General features: G+C 31.2%; 1 protein-coding gene across 1 annotated transcript in view; it reads left to right on the top strand.

Annotated features, from left to right (window-relative positions):
* LOC139524804 (thyrotropin-releasing hormone receptor-like) overlaps positions 1–10,197 on the top strand; it is a 95,462-nt gene extending 85,265 nt beyond the window's left edge. Inside the window, exons 2-3 of the mRNA XM_071319888.1 lie at positions 8,687–8,909; positions 9,661–10,197. Coding sequence (XP_071175989.1) covers positions 8,687–8,909; positions 9,661–9,905 — 468 coding nt within the window. The 3' untranslated portion in view covers positions 9,906–10,197. The remainder of the gene's footprint in view (positions 1–8,686; positions 8,910–9,660) is intronic.
* The last annotated feature ends 8,702 nt before the right edge of the window (positions 10,198–18,899 follow it).

Below are 18,899 nucleotides of genomic sequence, written 5' to 3'. Positions count from 1 at the left end.
GAAAATGCCTGTACGAAGTCAGGAATATGACAGTATTGTCCATTCGTTTTTTATGTGTTTAGTTATTTGATTTTGCCATGTGATTATGGACTTTCCGATTAGATTTTCCTCCAAGTTCAGTATTATCGTGATTTTACTTTTTTGTATAGAAAAGATACTCTAAAGTTACATATTAAGTCATACAAAATTATAATAATAATTGATTGACAGACTTGTTGATATTAACCGTAGACTGCCACTTCCATCGCCTCGTTCATCTTAAATATTTTGATAAATGCAAACATGAACAGTCATTTGAATTGAACTCAAATGGTGCATACTTTATTAATTGATAAATATACTTAAATTTTGTCATTTTTGTCAACCATCAACCCAAATCATAAACAAAAATATCACAGTTTAGTATAAAGTTAAATACCTAAAATGCCGAATTCGAAGGAAAATTCAAACGGAAATAGTCCTTAGTCAAATGGCAAATTCAAAAGTTTATCTAAGTTAACGTATAGAAAAAAACTGTCATATTCCTGATTTGGGACATGCAATTCTTAAGAAGAAATGATGGATTAAACCTGGTTTAAGAGCTAAATGGTATACCACTGTGTATTATCACATCTATATGTGTATTCATCAAAATATATTTAAAGATTCTAAAATGACTTAAGATCATAGTTACGTGCACTTTTGTGATTTTAATTTTTTTTTACCTATGATAAGTTGGAAAAATGAATCAAAACGGAAAAGAAATTCTTCGTTTTTAAAAAATAATTATACGTATCTTTTCATAGAAAGAGTAAGTATACTCTTAAGAAATGACTAAGTATACGTCTAAACAGCTAGGTTCAAGATTAAATGCAACTTTAAAGGAAGCCAAACCTCAATTATTTTGACTTATTTGAAGATGGAAGATTGAATGAATGAAAGATTAAATCGCTATAAATCATTGATGAGAATTCAAAGAGCAATAAGGCTTCACCGCAAAAAGTAGACTGAACATAATTGATTACATTCGTTAAGTTAAGAGCACGAACAACAAACACTATAGACAAGTTCGTTTAAGTCAGCGACCAAATTAATGATGTTAATCGCATACCGGATTCAATCCGTTATTGACAACAACGAAATTGACATGTATCTTGTCGCAATGCTGGTAATTGTCCTATTTATTTTTAAAATCGAAACACTTTATAAATATTTCGGTATCTTTCGTTTCTTTTGTATGTTATATACACGTGAACAACTTTACATGTTATTATATGAATGTGAATAACTGGGTGTGTGTTAAATACATGTGGTTTTGTATTCTCCATTCATGGGATTTTGATTTGTATATTGTAGACATTGGCGGATCTAGAATAGGCCTTGGGGGATGGTCCCTCATTCGTGGGGAATATTTGGTTTGTTATATAGGGTTTCACTGAAGCATGACTGGAGACTCCCTTTTCGGTCAGTCAGCGCTCTCCCTCTTATGAAAATTTCTGGATCCAACACTAGCATACATGTGATGTTGTTCTATATTTAACAGTTAGTAGGTGAAATGAAGAATTCATGTAATTACTAAACAATTCAGAAAATACCTGTTATAATACTACTACTACTACTACTACTACTACTACTACTACTACTACTACTACTACTACTACTACTACTACTAATAATAATAATAATGTGACCTTAGTCGTAAAAATCCGCTGATCGCAAAACGCATGTATCTGTCATTGAAATAAACTATTATCGTATTGTTCATGTTTTACACGTGCTCAATATCAATGCTTCTTTGTTGATTGTTTACTGTTTATACCTTTTTATGTGACAATCGGTGAACTTCGGCTTCAAAACAGGACAATTAATTAGCTGATATATTTTCACATCATAACAGACCAAGAGAAAACAAAAAGTGTATGATATATACATGCATCGGTTCAAAAGGATAAACATTTATTGTTTACCAGTCACTCGTACCATGTGACTTCTAAAATGAGGGAAAACATCAACATCGACACAAAACTATCATAAAATATAACACAACAGGCTTATATAATTTCTATGTCTGTATGAACGAAAACAGAGACGGATGGAGATCAAGTAATCATGTGAACAAATGTGAAACATATCTAGTGGATAATTCTGCTGTTATTGCCGTTTTCCTTGTCGCTAATGCTGCTGATGGTAATGGTTTGTTGTTTCTGCTGTATATGTTGTTGTTGCTGGTGGTGGTGCTGATGCTGCTGTTTATGACGATGATTAATATATGTAACACATTTCGAATCACCTGATTGATTAATATCTTAGCTAACTCAATTGTGCGAAATGTGAGCTCAATTAAAGAGTCGATACGAAGTTTATCTTCGATGATACCAATTGTCGTTTACGCCGCGACCAACTTCTTTTACAAAACAAAATACTCAGACTATGGACTATATATAGAAAATCATTACCGCATATAACATTTTGATAGACAACATCAACAAAGCCTTATAACTGTTTCTTTTCTTTTTGACAGGCCATACAAGATTGACTATAAATTTCAATAACTATTGATTGAAGTGTCTTTTCTGTTTAAACGTTAAAACAACATCCTTAGAATCTCTTTGTATAGTAACATAAATCATGTGGAATTGTGATATAAAAGTAAATAGTTTTTTTTTCGTACACCTTTTTTAACATACTAAAATGAAGTAGTTTATTCAATCAATTTTGCCTAAAGACATTTAAATTTCATTATAAAAAATGTAATGCTATTTTGATGTAATTTCTTGAAAATACTTAATGTATTCTTGTTAGGTAATTGTTTTATTATTGTTTTTAGTGTGTAAATAACAGAATTTGATATATCTTCCTGATTCAGAGCTATAAGTCCTTGTCCGAATTTTGTTTTTTGTGTTTGTTTTATCAGCCCTTCAACTTCCTCTTCAGTATTTGTTTTTTTCAAATATTTTAACATGTGGCATCAATTTGACGAGACAGTTATTGTCATAAAGCGCATCTGGTACAGCAAAACAAATCGGTACTGTTAACGTTATTACAATGTAAATAGGGAGTGAAAAAAATTGAACACTTTATTTGTGTGTAATAAATCATTCATATACAAAAAAATTCTACAAACGTTTTATTGAATGCTGAAGTATTGAATAATAGTTATTTGGACTTTTGTATGTCGGCAGCAACACCATTGGAAAAAAGCTGAAGTCTTAAACTAAGCATGACAATGTCATATGTATCATACCAAAACAAAAATTGTACACTTAATAGCTTTGTATTCAATAAATGATAAAGTGGCCATATCGATATAGAATGAGTAAGATTCAAAACTGTAGGATTCTTGGTGTTAAAATTGCAAACATAAACTGAACTAGTAATCGAGGTAATATAAACTAAGAAAACAAGTTATAAATAAATATATAAAGTATAATTATTAGGTTACATGTTATAACATCATACCATTTATGAGACTCACGCTTGATGTCTTTTCGAATCATGTATCAAATTGAAAATAAATGTCTATCTTATTCAAAAATCAAATTTGAATAATTGAGCAATGATCGAAACATTTTTTTCTGAAAACTCTGTTTTAATTTAATGTATATTATGTATATGCTTTTATAGTATATAAGTGTTGCGTACTCCACAACATTATCATATTTGGCTGTATTCAATCGACTTTACTGTCATTATTATATGACCGTACTAAATTAAATCGACCATCCTACGAGTACACTACTTTTTCACATTAAGTTCAAATTTGAGGTCAGCTTTTCTAAACCTCAAGGAAACTATTTTCGAATTTACAAACGGCTTATTACACTTCACCTTAACAATATCAGGCAAAAAAATGAAAGCTGTTTAAGCCGTATATCAGAATCTTATATTATGCATATTGGGTCTTATTTGACATTTGCAATGTATTAAAATTTCAATGTTTTATTACTTGGGAGAAATAAGTTAACAAACTAAAGGCCAACAAAGTTTATTGCCAATTCTTTTCTATATGAGTTCAAATATCATGTCACGATTCTAATGTTAAAAACGGGAACAGTAGTATACCTCTGTTCAAAAGTCATAAATCGATTGAGAAAAAAACAAATCAGGTTACAAACTAAAACTGAGGGAAACATAAATATAAGAGGAAAACAACGAAACAGTCAAGTGCAACAACAACCAAACGACAATGCAACACACACAGATACAAATTATAGATTACAATTGCCATTTTCCAATGTTACCGAGTGGTTAGTGTAAGGCAATATATATTGTCGTTGCATATTTTGTAATAACCATAACATATGTGTTCATTAGTATGGCGTTCATTATCACTGGACTAGTATATATTTGTTTAGGGGCCAGCTGAAGGACGTCTCTGGATGCGGGAATTTCTCGCTACATTGAAGACCTGTTGGTGACCCTCTGCTGTTGTTTTTTATTTGGTCGGGTTGTTGTCTCTTTGACACATTTCCAATTTCCATTCTCAATTTTATCAGACTGAATTTAAATGCCAAAATAAACCAGACGAAATCGTCAGTTTTATTCAAACTATAAATGCAGCTGTAACCAGAAAATGTATTTAGTATTTTTATGAAGCGCACCTTATATCGCAATTTTAATAATAATCATTGATATGGTAATACTTATATTTTTTCGCCGTGGTACATAGGTCAAAGCAGCACAACGTTAAAGATGCATGTAAAAAAAGTAAGATAACAAACATACTAAACTCCCGAAAAAAAATTAAAACGGAATGTCCGTCACCAAATGGCAAAATCGAAAGCTGGAACACATCAAACGAATGGATATCAAAGTAAATTGTTACAGCAACATTTCAATACAAAACGAATGCAAAGTTTTCGACTTAAGTTTTTCCATCAGAACAGATCAATCGGGAAAAAAGAGGTACGTGAATGTGAGAGAAATTCAACTACAAAAAAACGATAAAAAAAAGACAATCATGGGTCAACAAACGGCATTAAACAATTATAGTTAATTCAAATGTACTTAATGACAAAATAATAACTATTATATAAAGTCACTACCATGATCTTAATTCGGGATATACCCGTGAACATGTTAAACTATTTTTGAAAATACAAACTCTCCTCGTTTGATAATGATCTAGTGAATCACTAAAGTTAAAAAAAGAGGACGTACAATGAAAATCAGAAAAATCAGAACAGATATGAAAAACAATTACTTAAATGCAACAGGTATGAAATGTGAAAAAAAGCAATACAAGTATAATCGCATCATAAATACACATTGATGCCCAAAGTTACAGACAACAAGCTTAAAGTGCTGAACCAGATGATATGAATCATGTTTGAATTATTGCTACCGCTGATTTCTGTGTAATAAGTCTGTGGTTATGTAATTCAACTGCAATTAACTAATGACATTGTACCACTGTTGAATAGTCTGTCACGAACATTCGTTGAAATCACATGTAAAATAAAATGGCATTTATCCAAATAGAAAGCCATTTGTTAATTATTTCTAAATACAATTTGCTGCATATTTGCGTTTGCACTATTCACATAGTGTCTCAGAGTCTCTTAATTAAAATACAAGCTAAAACGTAATCATTTTAGACATGTTTGAGAATCAAGAACGAAGATTTTATATCTGAAAGTCTTAGATTAACATCAAAACAGACACCAATTTGTCATTTCTTAAAATCGAAACTCTTAGGACTAGACATATTGTGCAATTACTTTATCTTCAGCATGATAGAATATCTAAAACGACACGACAATTATTGAAATCATTTCTCAAATACAGCGGTTCGATCGCATAAATACGCTTGATTTTATGATCAGATATAGGCACTTTAAACATTTTGCATAAACAGAAATTTAGGTGTGCAAAGAAAAAGACTGCAGTATCTTAGACAAATTATCAAATTGTAAACAAGACGATACACAAAAAACATATTAAACCAGGAAATGACAAAAAAACGTTAAATATTGATAATCTCCTGGGCATGTAATTTAAAACTTGCAAGATAGAGTCCAATTTCAGTATGCTTATATTTGAATTTATAAACGGAAAGAAACCGGCAACATTTTGCTATCAAAAATATTTCAGAGGGTGCCTATGGATATTTAACTACTATTTGTGTTTAAAATGCTGTACTTTAAAGACATTTTTTCATTTTAAAGTTCTATAAATACATCGAATGTTAACATGCTTTCGTAGTTACACTATAATTCCCGTGTTTATTCTCAAATTACTCTTAAACCATATATCAAGAAAGTAATTGCTAGATATCGAGGAAAATCATGACTACCAGTTTGTGTCTAAGAATAGTTAATCCTTCCTCATTCTAAGGCATGTTTTAGACATAATACCACATTAAACATATTTATTTTTGTCTAAGTGTATCTAGTTGTGAAGTTCAATTATATGAACGTATAAATTTGTTCAAGGTTAGAGCCTTTGTTTTACATTGAAACCAATTCCTAAGGGCATCGGATACTAATCTTGATTATTATACATTCTTTCACAACATGAAAATAAATATACCCAAGTCAATACTCTCATAAGATGTCATGGTCATCCTCAGAAGATCACGCCATCTTCATTGTTCTCTAGTTTTCCTCAAGATGACATTATATATAGAAAATAGATGATTCGAGCGTCACTGATGAGTCTTTTGTAGATGAAACGAGCGTCTGGCGTAAATATAAAATTTTAATCCTAGTATCTATGATGAGTTTATTTACAACCGCTGGGTCGATGCCACTACTGGTGGATATTTATTTCCCCGAGAGTATCACACGCCCAGTAGTCAGCACTTATTTGTTGACTTGAGATATCATTAAAATGTTCATAATTATAAATTAACTGTTAACAAACGTTTGCATTTTTTTAAATACTAAGGCTTTTCTACCTCAGGAATAGATTACCTTAGATGTATTTGGCAAAACGTTTAGGAATTTTTGGTCCTCAATGCTCTTCAAATTCGTACTGTATTTGGCCTTTTAACATTTTTTTATTCGAGCGTCACTGATGAGTCTTTTGTAGACAAAACGCGCGTCTGGCGTTAATATACAATTTTAATCCTGGTATCTATGATAAGTTAATTTATTAACAGTTTATAAAATATTGTTGTTCCCGAAATCTGTTTCTTTTTTCTTTTCAAAACATATTATCAGTAATCTTTCAAAATGTAGTTTGAGAAGAACAAAAAGTACCTTAAGGTGGTGTGGGAGTCTAAAATAAAAATGATAGAATTTGTTCATACTTTGCCAAAACGTTGTATCTATTGATACATTTTGAAAAATATGATAAAAATGATAGGTCACCGCGCATTTTCTCAAGCTACAGGACGGGACAAAATGACACATTTTGTATGGATTATACAGGAAAAACACCATTTTGTGATTAGAAACTAAACAAAATGATAGAATTGTTAAATACTTCAGGAAAAGATAGCTTTCAGACACTGCTTTGAGAATATCAAAAGAAAAGATAGGGTCACCGTACGTTTTTTTCCGGCTAAAATACAAAATAGGAAAATTTCATACTGAATCCTTCAGAAAATGTACTTTTTTAGAGTTACCTCCCCTTAAAATGCCAATTTAAAAAAAAGAAATAAAAACAACCAAAAATAATTAACATTTGCAAAAATATCAATATTTAGAAGTTATATTCTTATAAATTGGTACTTTTAAATGAAAATGTACATTAAATATCTGCATTCCTGCATCAAATTTTGATAACTTGATGGAAAATCTGGACCTTTGATTCTCTGTTTTTTACAATCCAAGATGGAGGAAGACACCCGTACCACCTTAATTGCTTAACTTTGATTTTCCAAATCTCTACAACATTTTTTTTATTTTATAATCTTCACAGTTGTGTTACTTATAAAATTTTTCCTGTTTATTCCTATACAATGTTTTAAAAATAAATAAAACTAAACTCATCATAGATACCAGGACTAAATTTTATATATACGCCAGACGCGCTCGAATCCAAAAAAGTTTAAAGAGTCAAATAAAGTACAAAGTTGAAGTGCATTGAGATCCAAAACTCCTAAAAGTGTTGCCAAATACAGATAAGGTAATCTATGCTTGAGGTAGAAAAGCCTTATTATTTCAAAAATTTCAAAATTTTGTAAACAGTTAATTTATAAATATAACAATATCAATGATAATTCATGTCAGCACAAAAAGTGCTGACTACTGGGCTTGTGATAGCCTATCGTAGTCGATAAATATCGCTTTAATGGTAACCAATCAGTGAACATTACGGCAACGAAGTTGTTTTAAAAATAATGGTTAACAATTACGTCAGAACCCCGTGAACTATGTTTTCAAGGGTGTTGATTGATTGATTATAGTTAGTTGTAGGTACAGTGGTTAATTTCTCAAGAATGTTAAGGATGACCAGGTGTCTGAAAAGTCGTGTATTAAAACTTTAAAACTCATTTGTGTATGTGGTCATAAGTGTTTCTCGTGAATCTATTTTATTGGTTAGACTGTTCGTTTTTCAGTTTCAATTGGTTTTCACCAGTCTGTCAATGGCCCTTTATAACTTGCTGTTCAGTCTTAACCAATGCCCCGTATTAAAAGCCGTTCTTTCATCTATAGTTCTGAACCTTTTATACAATTGCGACTGTAATGGAGTGTTGTCTCAGTGTAGTATATTATGGATGCATTATACACTTAAGTTAATTACGTTTTTTCATTTACAGGTTGTAAAGATGCTGATTGTTATTGTAGCCGTATTTTGTATCATGTGGATGCCTTACAGAACAGTAGTAGTATACAATTCCTTCACTGATAATAAGATTTTAAATGTCTGGTTCTGGCTTGTATGTAGAATAATGGTTTATACTAACAGTGCTATTAACCCTATACTTTATAATGCTATGTCGATGAAGTTTAGGGAAGCGTTTACAGCTATATTGTGTCACAGTAAGTCATTTGGCTATTATAATCATTTTTTTCTCATATGTAATTCTAATTTTCATTGATTCTACTCACAAAAAAATAAAGCTGTCAATAATAAAAAAAAAGTCAGTTTTTGCACTTTTCTGTAATGCCACCCGCAAAAGATTAGCTATTTTGATATGAAGCTATTTCGCAAGGAGCTACAGATCAAATATAATTTCCAGTAAAGTTAAATGTTTTTTTGTAGAAATAAGTATTCTAGGACTTAAAATATTACTATAGAATATAAGATTACTGAAAACCTAAATGCATCAGGAATTATTTCTGGCCTCTAGTTATAGACAATACCTGCATCCTTAAATGATTATTCTGACCCAATAAATAATATATGGAAATTTCAAACTCAATTAGAAATGATGTGAATTAAATCCTTGTCCCATATCAGTGATGTAACTTGGCAGACGATAGCAGACGCTGAACGTTTTATGTTGTACCATTATATACTTTTTTGTCTCATTTTCTTTTGTCAATGGAATTTGACTTTTCAATTTACTTTAACAGAGACTTGACACATTAGACTATTACAATGTGTTTCTCAACAACAAATACAAACCTAAATTACGTGCACAAGAACAAACAAACGTTTTATTGTTATTATAACTCTTATTCAATTATTCAATGATTCTCAATGAAAAATTCGTCGGATGCCTTTTACATATAAGTTAAAAATAAACACTTATCTGTTAACATTATAAAACTCTACTTATTTTTATAGGACAACTTGTAAAGCAAAGATGTCGACGATGTAGCCAGAATCTTGGTACTCATGAACCAACTGTGGGACGTCCTCGTCAGAACTATTCTCTTGTGACGTCAACTACCGGTCACATGCTACAATTGGAACATAATGAACTCTATGAACTGAATGAGAAGATTTCTAACGAAGAGAGATGTAGTTCGTGTATAGATGTTAATGGCTACTTATCAGATAGTGAGAAGAGAACAAATGGATCTTTATAAATTTTTGTCTGTTAATTTTTTCTGTTCTGATTTTAATTTACAATATTCATGAGCGATGTTCAATACTTTGATGATAAACGTGCTCTGAACTCATTTTTCAAATCCAAAATTAATAAAAAAAAATATATTTATTTTTTTAAATTATTTTCTGTATAAACAAAAAAGACGGATGAACGGTTAAGTAACGAATGCAAACATTGTCAAAATAGTGTCACTAGTACATTCGTAGTAGCTTCACATGTCTGTTATTTGTATAACTCTACAAAAAATGCATAAATATCACATTTAAAAAATAAAAAAAAAACAATCGGTATATGTTTCTCTTCTTCCTCTTAAATTGGCAGAGTATACAAAAGACATTTAAATTTCTTTGTTTTTTTGAAACATTTGTTTGGTTGCCATCGGAGCAAAGTTATCACAATTGCATCCTGGTAATGACAGAAAAAAATACAGATTTTATTTACAATAAGTTAGACCCAGTTTATAGTTTCACCTTGGTCTTGTTTTTTTAAACTTTTGTCAATCCTGCCTTCACTGTAATTCTTAATATTTATAGGTACAATGTATGTAATGAATTCATACATGTACTGTTTATTATTGGCAAAAAGATGAATCATATGAATCCGTCATTTGCGTTCATAAATCTAAGGGACGAGTGACAAAACAACTATGATATACCATTAAATTGAGAATGGAAATGGGGAATGTGCCAAAGAGACAACAACCCGACCATAGAAAAAACACAACAGCAGAAGGTCACCAACAGGTCTTCAATGTAGCGAGAAATTCCCGCACCCGGAGGCGTTCTTCAACTGGCCCCTTAACACATATATACTAGTTCAGTGATAATGAACGCCATACTAATTTCCAAATTGTACACAAGAAACTAAAATTAAAATAATACAAGACTAACAAAGGCCAGAGGCTCCTGACTTGGGACAGGCGAAAAAATGCGGCGGGGTTAAACATGTTTGTGAGATCTCAACCCTCCCCCTATACATCTAGCCAATGTAGAAAAGTAAACGCATAACAATACGCACATTAAAATCCAGTTCAAGAGAAGTCCGAGTCTGATCTCAGAAGAGGTAACCAAAGAAAATAAACAAAATGACAATAATACATAAATAACAACAGACTACTAGCAGTTAACTGACATGCCAGCTCCAGACTTCAATTAAACTGACTGAAAGATTATGATTTCATCATATGAACATCAGGCACAATCCTTCCCGTTAGGGGTTTAGTATCATACCATCATAACATATATGAGAAGAACATAACCCGTGTCATGCCAACAACTGGTTTTTGTATAAATGTGTTTAGTTCCGATGCCTTTTTATGAAGAAAATAGTGGATTGAATCTGGTGTTATAGCTAGCTTAACATCTCACTTATATGGCAGTTGTTAACAGTTCTGATATATTGACAAAAGTAGGAGAGCAATCCAATCAGACAATAGGTGACAGTAATTGGGATGGATTTAAAAGTATTATCTTTGTAAACATGCAACACAATTATACAACACAACTAACTTAATATTTCAAACAACAAACATACAAATAAAACTGACAAAGACGTTAACTAAAAGTGATTTGTAGTAGATAGCACATGTACATACCATATACCACTATAAACACGATAAACATCTTAAAAAAATAGTTCACAATATATATGTTGGAAAATGGATAATTAATATTAATAAGATATCCATGTATAGCTATACATTATTACTGGTATACATGCACAATGATGGCTTTAGTTTGCTAATTATGTTACTAAATTATACTTAGAAATTGTCAATTTCATATGGTAACTTCAGCGCTTTGACGTATGATACATGATTTCACATTGATTGATTGTGCCTTCAACTAACTATAAAATTTATGCCGAAATCTTGTGTCTAAAGTTGCTGTTTCTGATTCAAATGTGCAACACATACTATTTTATTTCGAAAATCAGTTGCTATAAGAATTGAATGATAAACGATTTGAAAAAAGGAAGGCAAAGAATACCAAAATGAACATAAAAGCTTATAACATCATGGCTAAAAAAGAAAAAGACCATCTGACAAAGAATATTATCCTATTTCTAAATCATTAAAAACAGACCGACCAACATGAACACCAACAACAATTGGGGTTGATCTCAGGTGGTCGGAAGGATAAGTAATTCTGCTTCACATTTTTTTCTAAAACATTTCTCGATTCTATGATGAAAAGTAAAATGACAAAAATATCGAATTCTATGGAAAATTCAAAAGTCCCTTATCAAATGTCAAAATCAAAATTAAGCGCACACACATAAAACGATTTGAAAACAACTGTCACATTCCTGACTTTATACATGCATTTCTTTATTTTGAAAATGGTGCATTAAACCTGGTTTTAAAGCTAGATAAACCTCTAAATTCTATGATAACCTTATGATCATCAATTATTTACAACAATTGTGTTCACAGTTGTATGAAACAATTATTTCAATGACCGAGGGTTGAACTTGCTATCATATATGAAGTTAAATAATTGTCAAATGAGATCATTTAGAGAATTGCTGTCGCAATTGGTTCAATTATTTTATCAAGACGAAACAGTTAACGAAAAACAAATATATTACAGAAGAACAAACGACAACCAATTAAATAAAGGATCCTGACTTCAGACTTGTACATCATGAATACGACAGTGTTACACATTTTTTCCTGATGCCCAGACCTTCTTAACCATCCAGGGACAGTACAAAATCAAAACAAATTATAACATTTAGTCGAAAAGAACCGATTAGCCCATATGATTGCATGCTTGTAAACAAAGGACATATATACAAAAACCTTTACGTTGCTCTGTTGCAAGAATCAATCAACGCTATAAAGAAGATTTTATGTAAGCTTGATTTTCATAGGATGCAGACATAATCTTTCAATTAGTTTAATTGAGGTCTGGAGGTGACATGTAAGTAACAGGTAGTAGTCCTTTGCTAATTTATGTACCATTGTCATTATGATTCTTGTGTTACCTATTCTAGCATCGGACTCGGATTTCTTTTAAACTGAGTTTTATTGTGTGAATTGCTGTCTGTTCCTTATTTTACATTGGCTAGAGGTATAAGGGAGGGTTCCGATCTCCCAAAATATGTTTAACCCCGTCCCATTTTTGCGCCTGTCCAAAGTTAGGAGCATTTTGCCTTTGTTAGTCTTGTATGTTTTTTAACTTAAGTTCATCTGTATGTTTTGAGTTTAGTATTACTTCCATTGTCACTGTTTAGAGGCTTGATATGTTGTACTGTATGTCGAAAATCATTAAGGTTTATTTCAATGTTGTCATCAATAGATACGTTGAGGAGCGTTTTAGGAATACACATTTGTTACACTGCATACATGTACATGTATTTGTGGCTTGAGGAGGTCTTGTTAATCAATATAATTCACATCGATTTCGAATGCTAGTAATGTCTGGACGACATGCGTATGAAAGTAATATACAACTTACTCATGGTGCATGATATTTTTAATTAGCTGTAAGTGGTTTCGAACTAGTTGTTTGTAACTGTGAGCACTCTCAGATCTGTAGTTATTGTCTTTTTTGTTGTTGATATATACAAATACCCAGCCACGTTCACTATGTGTTTTTGTTATATGTATTTCTATTTGTATCCATCTGACGAGTAAAGCCTTTTTCAACTGATTTTGATAGTTCGTTCTTATGTTGAACTTTTTCTCTTCTGTTCCAGTTTAGGGGGAGGGTTCAGATGGGAAACTAATGTGCTTTTGTATTACTGTATCACGAGTCGAACAGCTCGCACCTTAACGTACATGGAACAATGTTAGTAAAGTTTAGCAATTCATGATAGAAATTAAAAGATGTGGTATGAGTGCCAATGAGACAACTTTTCATCAAAGTCATAATTTGAAAAAAGTAAACCATTAAGGGTCACAGTATCGTCTTCAACACGCAGGTTAGACTCTCGCTGAATAGTAAGCTATAAAGGGCTCCAAAAATTACTGGTCTAAAACAATTCAAACGGGAAAACCAACGGTCTAATCTATCTATTTATATATATATATATATAAAAGGAGAAACGAGAAACACTTATGAATCACATAAACAAACGACAACCACTGGGCATCAGATTCCTTACGTATGACAGGTGCAAACCAAGTGCAGCGGGTTTAAACGTTTTAATAGGTTTAAAAGAACGACTGATATAACAGAACTTGCATTGGTTAACATATTTAAAATGCAAATTGGTTCGATGAATTGGGGCATACACTTTTAATTGTAACAGGCCTACTACGCTCTTTTCTTAGACTGGTTGTAATTGCTGTTAAGAATGTAAACATTGTGACGCAATCCTTTTGCGAAGCATAACATTTGTGTTAACCTCTTATACGAAAACTAATAAGTATTTTCAAGCAATACCGGATATATAAGTACCCAAGTAGCCCTGTCTTTTTCAACAGTATCACTCGACGAAGACAAATCAAAAGTCCTCTAGTTACACCTATTTATATTACAAAAATAACTGTTATTACCTAATAATAAAATTGAGAAAGGAAATACATGTAACCTTACCCTTTCGGGGCACCTGAGATCACCCCCAGTTTTTGGTGGGGTTCGTGTTGCTAAGTCTTTAGTTTTCTATGTTGTGTCTTGAGTACTATGATTTTTATGTTTGTCTTTTTCATTTTTAGCCATTTTCGATTTATGTGTTTGACTGTCCCTTTGGTATATTTCGCCCCTCTTTTATAATAAATCATATTTGATAATTTGGTTCACTGACAACTATGTGTTGATATAGCATCGAATCCTATTAGACATGAAACTTAATGTTTCTATTTCGATTAAACATTGCTGTGTACTTTCAATATGTACAACGAAACGAACAAAGATTCTTTATCAAAGGTTAACAGTCGGATGTGAAAAGTCCAAGAATGACCATATTTGTATATCAATTTCAACTTTTGTATTTGAATAAAAGTATATATTGGGTCTACGTTTATTAGACACCAACACAAAGACACGGAAAAACCAATACTTGTTAAATACGACATGCCATTCTTGATAATTTACGTAAAGCTCTAAGACGGTAACGATTTTTCTTCACTTAGAAAAATGGAGTTTCATCCACTAAACCTTTCACCTGAAATTAGGAGTAAAATTCTTCCTTTGGCAATAAATCACCCCTATTACCATATGAGTTGGTTTTAATAGTATTTTCTGACAGTGATCTTTACTGTATAACAAAATCATTGTTAATGTGCATAGTAAAAAAGACAATCAAAGTCACAACGAACGTTGTTCAAACTAATAAAATCCGTGTACAGATAAACAAATTGCATCTGTCTGTGCTGCAACATAGTAAAAAAAATGTTTTAAAACATAATCTGTATCTGCATTCAAATACTTGACATTATATTTTTAACAGTGTGAAATTTATAAGTTAAAACACAATAAATGCTGTTGGTGTATTATTATTATTTTTCATTTTGTTATAATGTGTTTATATACATTTGTGGTTTATATGTGTGTTATAGTAGATTGATTATGTTTTATTCATGTTGATGATATTTTATGCAGAGGGCTTTATTAAACAGTAATCAATAGTGATAAATCCAATGAAGTTACTCTCTAGAAATATTATTATTTTTATTATTTGTATGATTTCCAATTTATGTATTATTGTCATTATGTTTATTTTCTTTGGTTACATCTTCTGATATCAGACTCGGACTTCTCTTGAACTGAATTTTAATGTGCGTATTGTTATGCGTTTACTTTTCTACATTGGCTATACAGAGGTATAGGGGGAGGGTTGAGATCTCAAAAAACATGTTTAACCCCGCCGCATTTTTGCGCCTGTCCCAAGTCAGGAACCTCTGGCCTTTGTTAGTCTTGTATTATTTTAATTTTAGTTTCTTGTGTACAATTTGGAAATTAGTATGGCGTTCATTATCACTGAACTAGTATATATTTGTTTAGGGGCCAGCTGAAGGACGCCTCCGGGTGCGGGAATTTCTCGCTACATTGAAGACCTGTTGGTGACCTTCTGCTGTTGTTTTTTTCTATGGTCGGGTTGTTGTCTCTTTGGCACATTCCCCATTTCCATTCTCAATTTTAAATTTCTTCTTTTAGAGAACCACTAAATAGAATGAAACCAAACATGTCATAAATAATCCTTGTGAGATGCTGATGAACTGTTGCTACTTTGTTGCTGATTTACCGGGATTAATTATTAAATACAGGACCAATATTGAACCAAATTTGGCCTCAAACATTATTTAAGTATCTGTTATGGTTTTCATCTTTTTTATATGATTTCAAAAAACCCAAGTAGAGTCAGGTGAGCGACACAGGCTCTAGAGAGCTTCTTGTTTATTTAACCTGTTTATTTGTCCAGATACTTTTTACAGGTTTTGAATATTTTACTTTCATTTTGTATTGAATTCAATGAGTTGTGATTGCAAATCATTGGCCAATTAGCTAAATCATAAGTGTATGCTCATCAATCACTAATGTCTTAAATAATGACTGTCGTAAATCATTGGCAAACAATATCATTATATATACTTAAGTTCTAAAGATGAAATATACTTCAAATGTCGAAATCACTATAATGGACAGTATTAAGGATGTTTGCTCCTCTATTTTTTGAATTTTTGCCAGATTTTCGGAATCCTCTGGTTTTATCCATGTATTAACATCAACAAATTTTGCCCACTAACCCCCACTTTTCTTTTTACATTTTTATTACATACAGTTTAAAAAGCCATATTTCAAAATCTTATGAAATCCTTGTTATTTTTTCATAGTTTTTTAAACAAAAAAGGTGTTAATGTTAAATGTAAGAAAAATCTAGAGAGAATTATTTCCCGCCAAATTTTCAATGGCTTATATCTTGAAAACAAGCACACGTACCCATCCTTTTTTTCTGCTTTTTTAGTTTCTTTATTTATATACTATTAATTTATAACAGTCTTTTAAAAAGCTTGTTATTTTGAAACAGAGTAGCGAACATCCTTAATTATAACAATGATGAATATTTTCCAAAATCAAATTCCTAATTATAAATTATTTGTGACAGTCAATGTTAAAAGCAATTTTTCCATCTGAATAAAAAATCATATTCAGTTTGTTTTTATATACAACTGCACATCATACATATATATTTCTCAATTGCCAGTGTTGAGCTTAAGACGCAGAACACCAACTTCCTTGATTCTCTGGTGGTGAATTGTATCATTGTCGATCATATCACATTTCTTTATCTTAATATGAACCGTGATAAATTGTTTTGATCATAATGTAGTTATAGGATGAATGATGACTCATTATTGTTGTAAAATACTCTAAATTTTAAACTTTTGTGAAATACTCACAACTTACAATATACAAAAGTAATCATATTTTTAAACCAAATGAACTAATAATGTATCTTTGGATGTTTACAGTTATTAGAAGTGTGTCGCTAATAAGATACTTATTTTAAGGATAGCAATGACAATCCTGTAAACGAAGTAAATATTTTCAAGTTGAAACAGTATTCTAAGCATGGTTCTTACTAAGCTCTAACACATTAAACTTATGGATAACAACTGACATATTTCTGATATGGTACAGGCATTTTCTTATGTAGAAAACGGTGGATTAAGAATAGGTTTTATTTGTATCTTACACATACATTATATAAATTGATGTCAACATCTGTTTTCCATCTCTGGCAGTCATTAATTGTCATACGATATAACGGAATGCGACTAGAGCAAGAAATAAAGAGCAACAAGACAGGAAAACTTTGTAAGCAGGATGAACTTACCATTAAATAATCAGCTTTCAAACACGTTTTTATTGTATTTTATGGGACAGGGTTCAAAATCTACCAAACCTATCTAGTTCTTGATTTGGATTCGAATGTCTTTACTTAACATTTTCTATAGAAATGGAAAAAGGAATTTAAAATTAAATATCTACCAATGCCTAAAACCTGTTTAAGGTTTATATATATTTGTTTGTATTTATAACCTAATTTGATAAAAGATTATATTTAACTTTACGATTTGACCCATCAATTTACTAAAACATATTTGGACTTGATAGGTTTGTTGTCATTTGGTGTGAACATAATTTTGATCTTTGGCTAGATGAATAGGTATAGGGTAAAACATTTATTATTTATAAAAACGCAAATTATGTCAACTATTTGCATGTTCTTTGTCCAAAAACTACATTTAGGTTCACACGTGTTCAGGCATATTATCTTTTAGATTGGCATACAATGAAAAAAGGAAATCTAAAAATACATTACAAATGGCACTTTTTCTTTTCCGAAACTAATGTGCTTCTAATAAGCTGACGCACGATTTCGACATGGAAGTGGAGTCAGTCATAGCCGTAAACAAATTGATTAAGTTGGCAAACAAATCTTTTTCATTGAATGACATTTATAGACTTTTACAATAACATAAAGACTTTTACACCATAAATGTCAATTATTTCCTTTAATATAGCTCTTCTTTAGTATATAAAAACTATCCAATGAAAGCAATGTTAACCACAAATTAGTGCGATAATTTGTCTATATCCTCTTTGTGCACTTTCTTATTAAATGTACGACTATCACCGATCACGAGTTATAGCGTACATTTCATCACGACTATTGTGGTTCTACAATATTTGTTTTCTTTAAAAAAATATATTTTGGAATGACGTGATGAATGTCGGATATTTTTGACATTCCTCCCTCCTGGTATATACATACTTGATAATAGTAAAATGTATGTTTTAATCTTCCAATCAATCAATGAGTTCATAGAGAATTTTCATTAGAGAACACTTTGTGAAAGCCGATTATCGGGAGCATCAAAACGGAAAGGGCCTATAACAGAATTGCAAATGTAGCAAACTCATCCAGGAAACTTGACCTTTGCCAAACGAACCTGTTGCCACCGTAAATTTGTTTTAGAAAACCAAACATTTCTTTTATAATATTTGTGTCTATTCTT

Source organism: Mytilus edulis, chromosome 5 (genome assembly GCF_963676685.1).
Source record: "Mytilus edulis chromosome 5, xbMytEdul2.2, whole genome shotgun sequence".
In the NCBI taxonomy this organism is placed as follows: Eukaryota; Metazoa; Mollusca; class Bivalvia; order Mytilida; family Mytilidae; genus Mytilus; species Mytilus edulis.
Note: the sequence above shows the minus strand (reverse complement) of the source record. Positions and strands in the feature narration are given on the sequence as shown.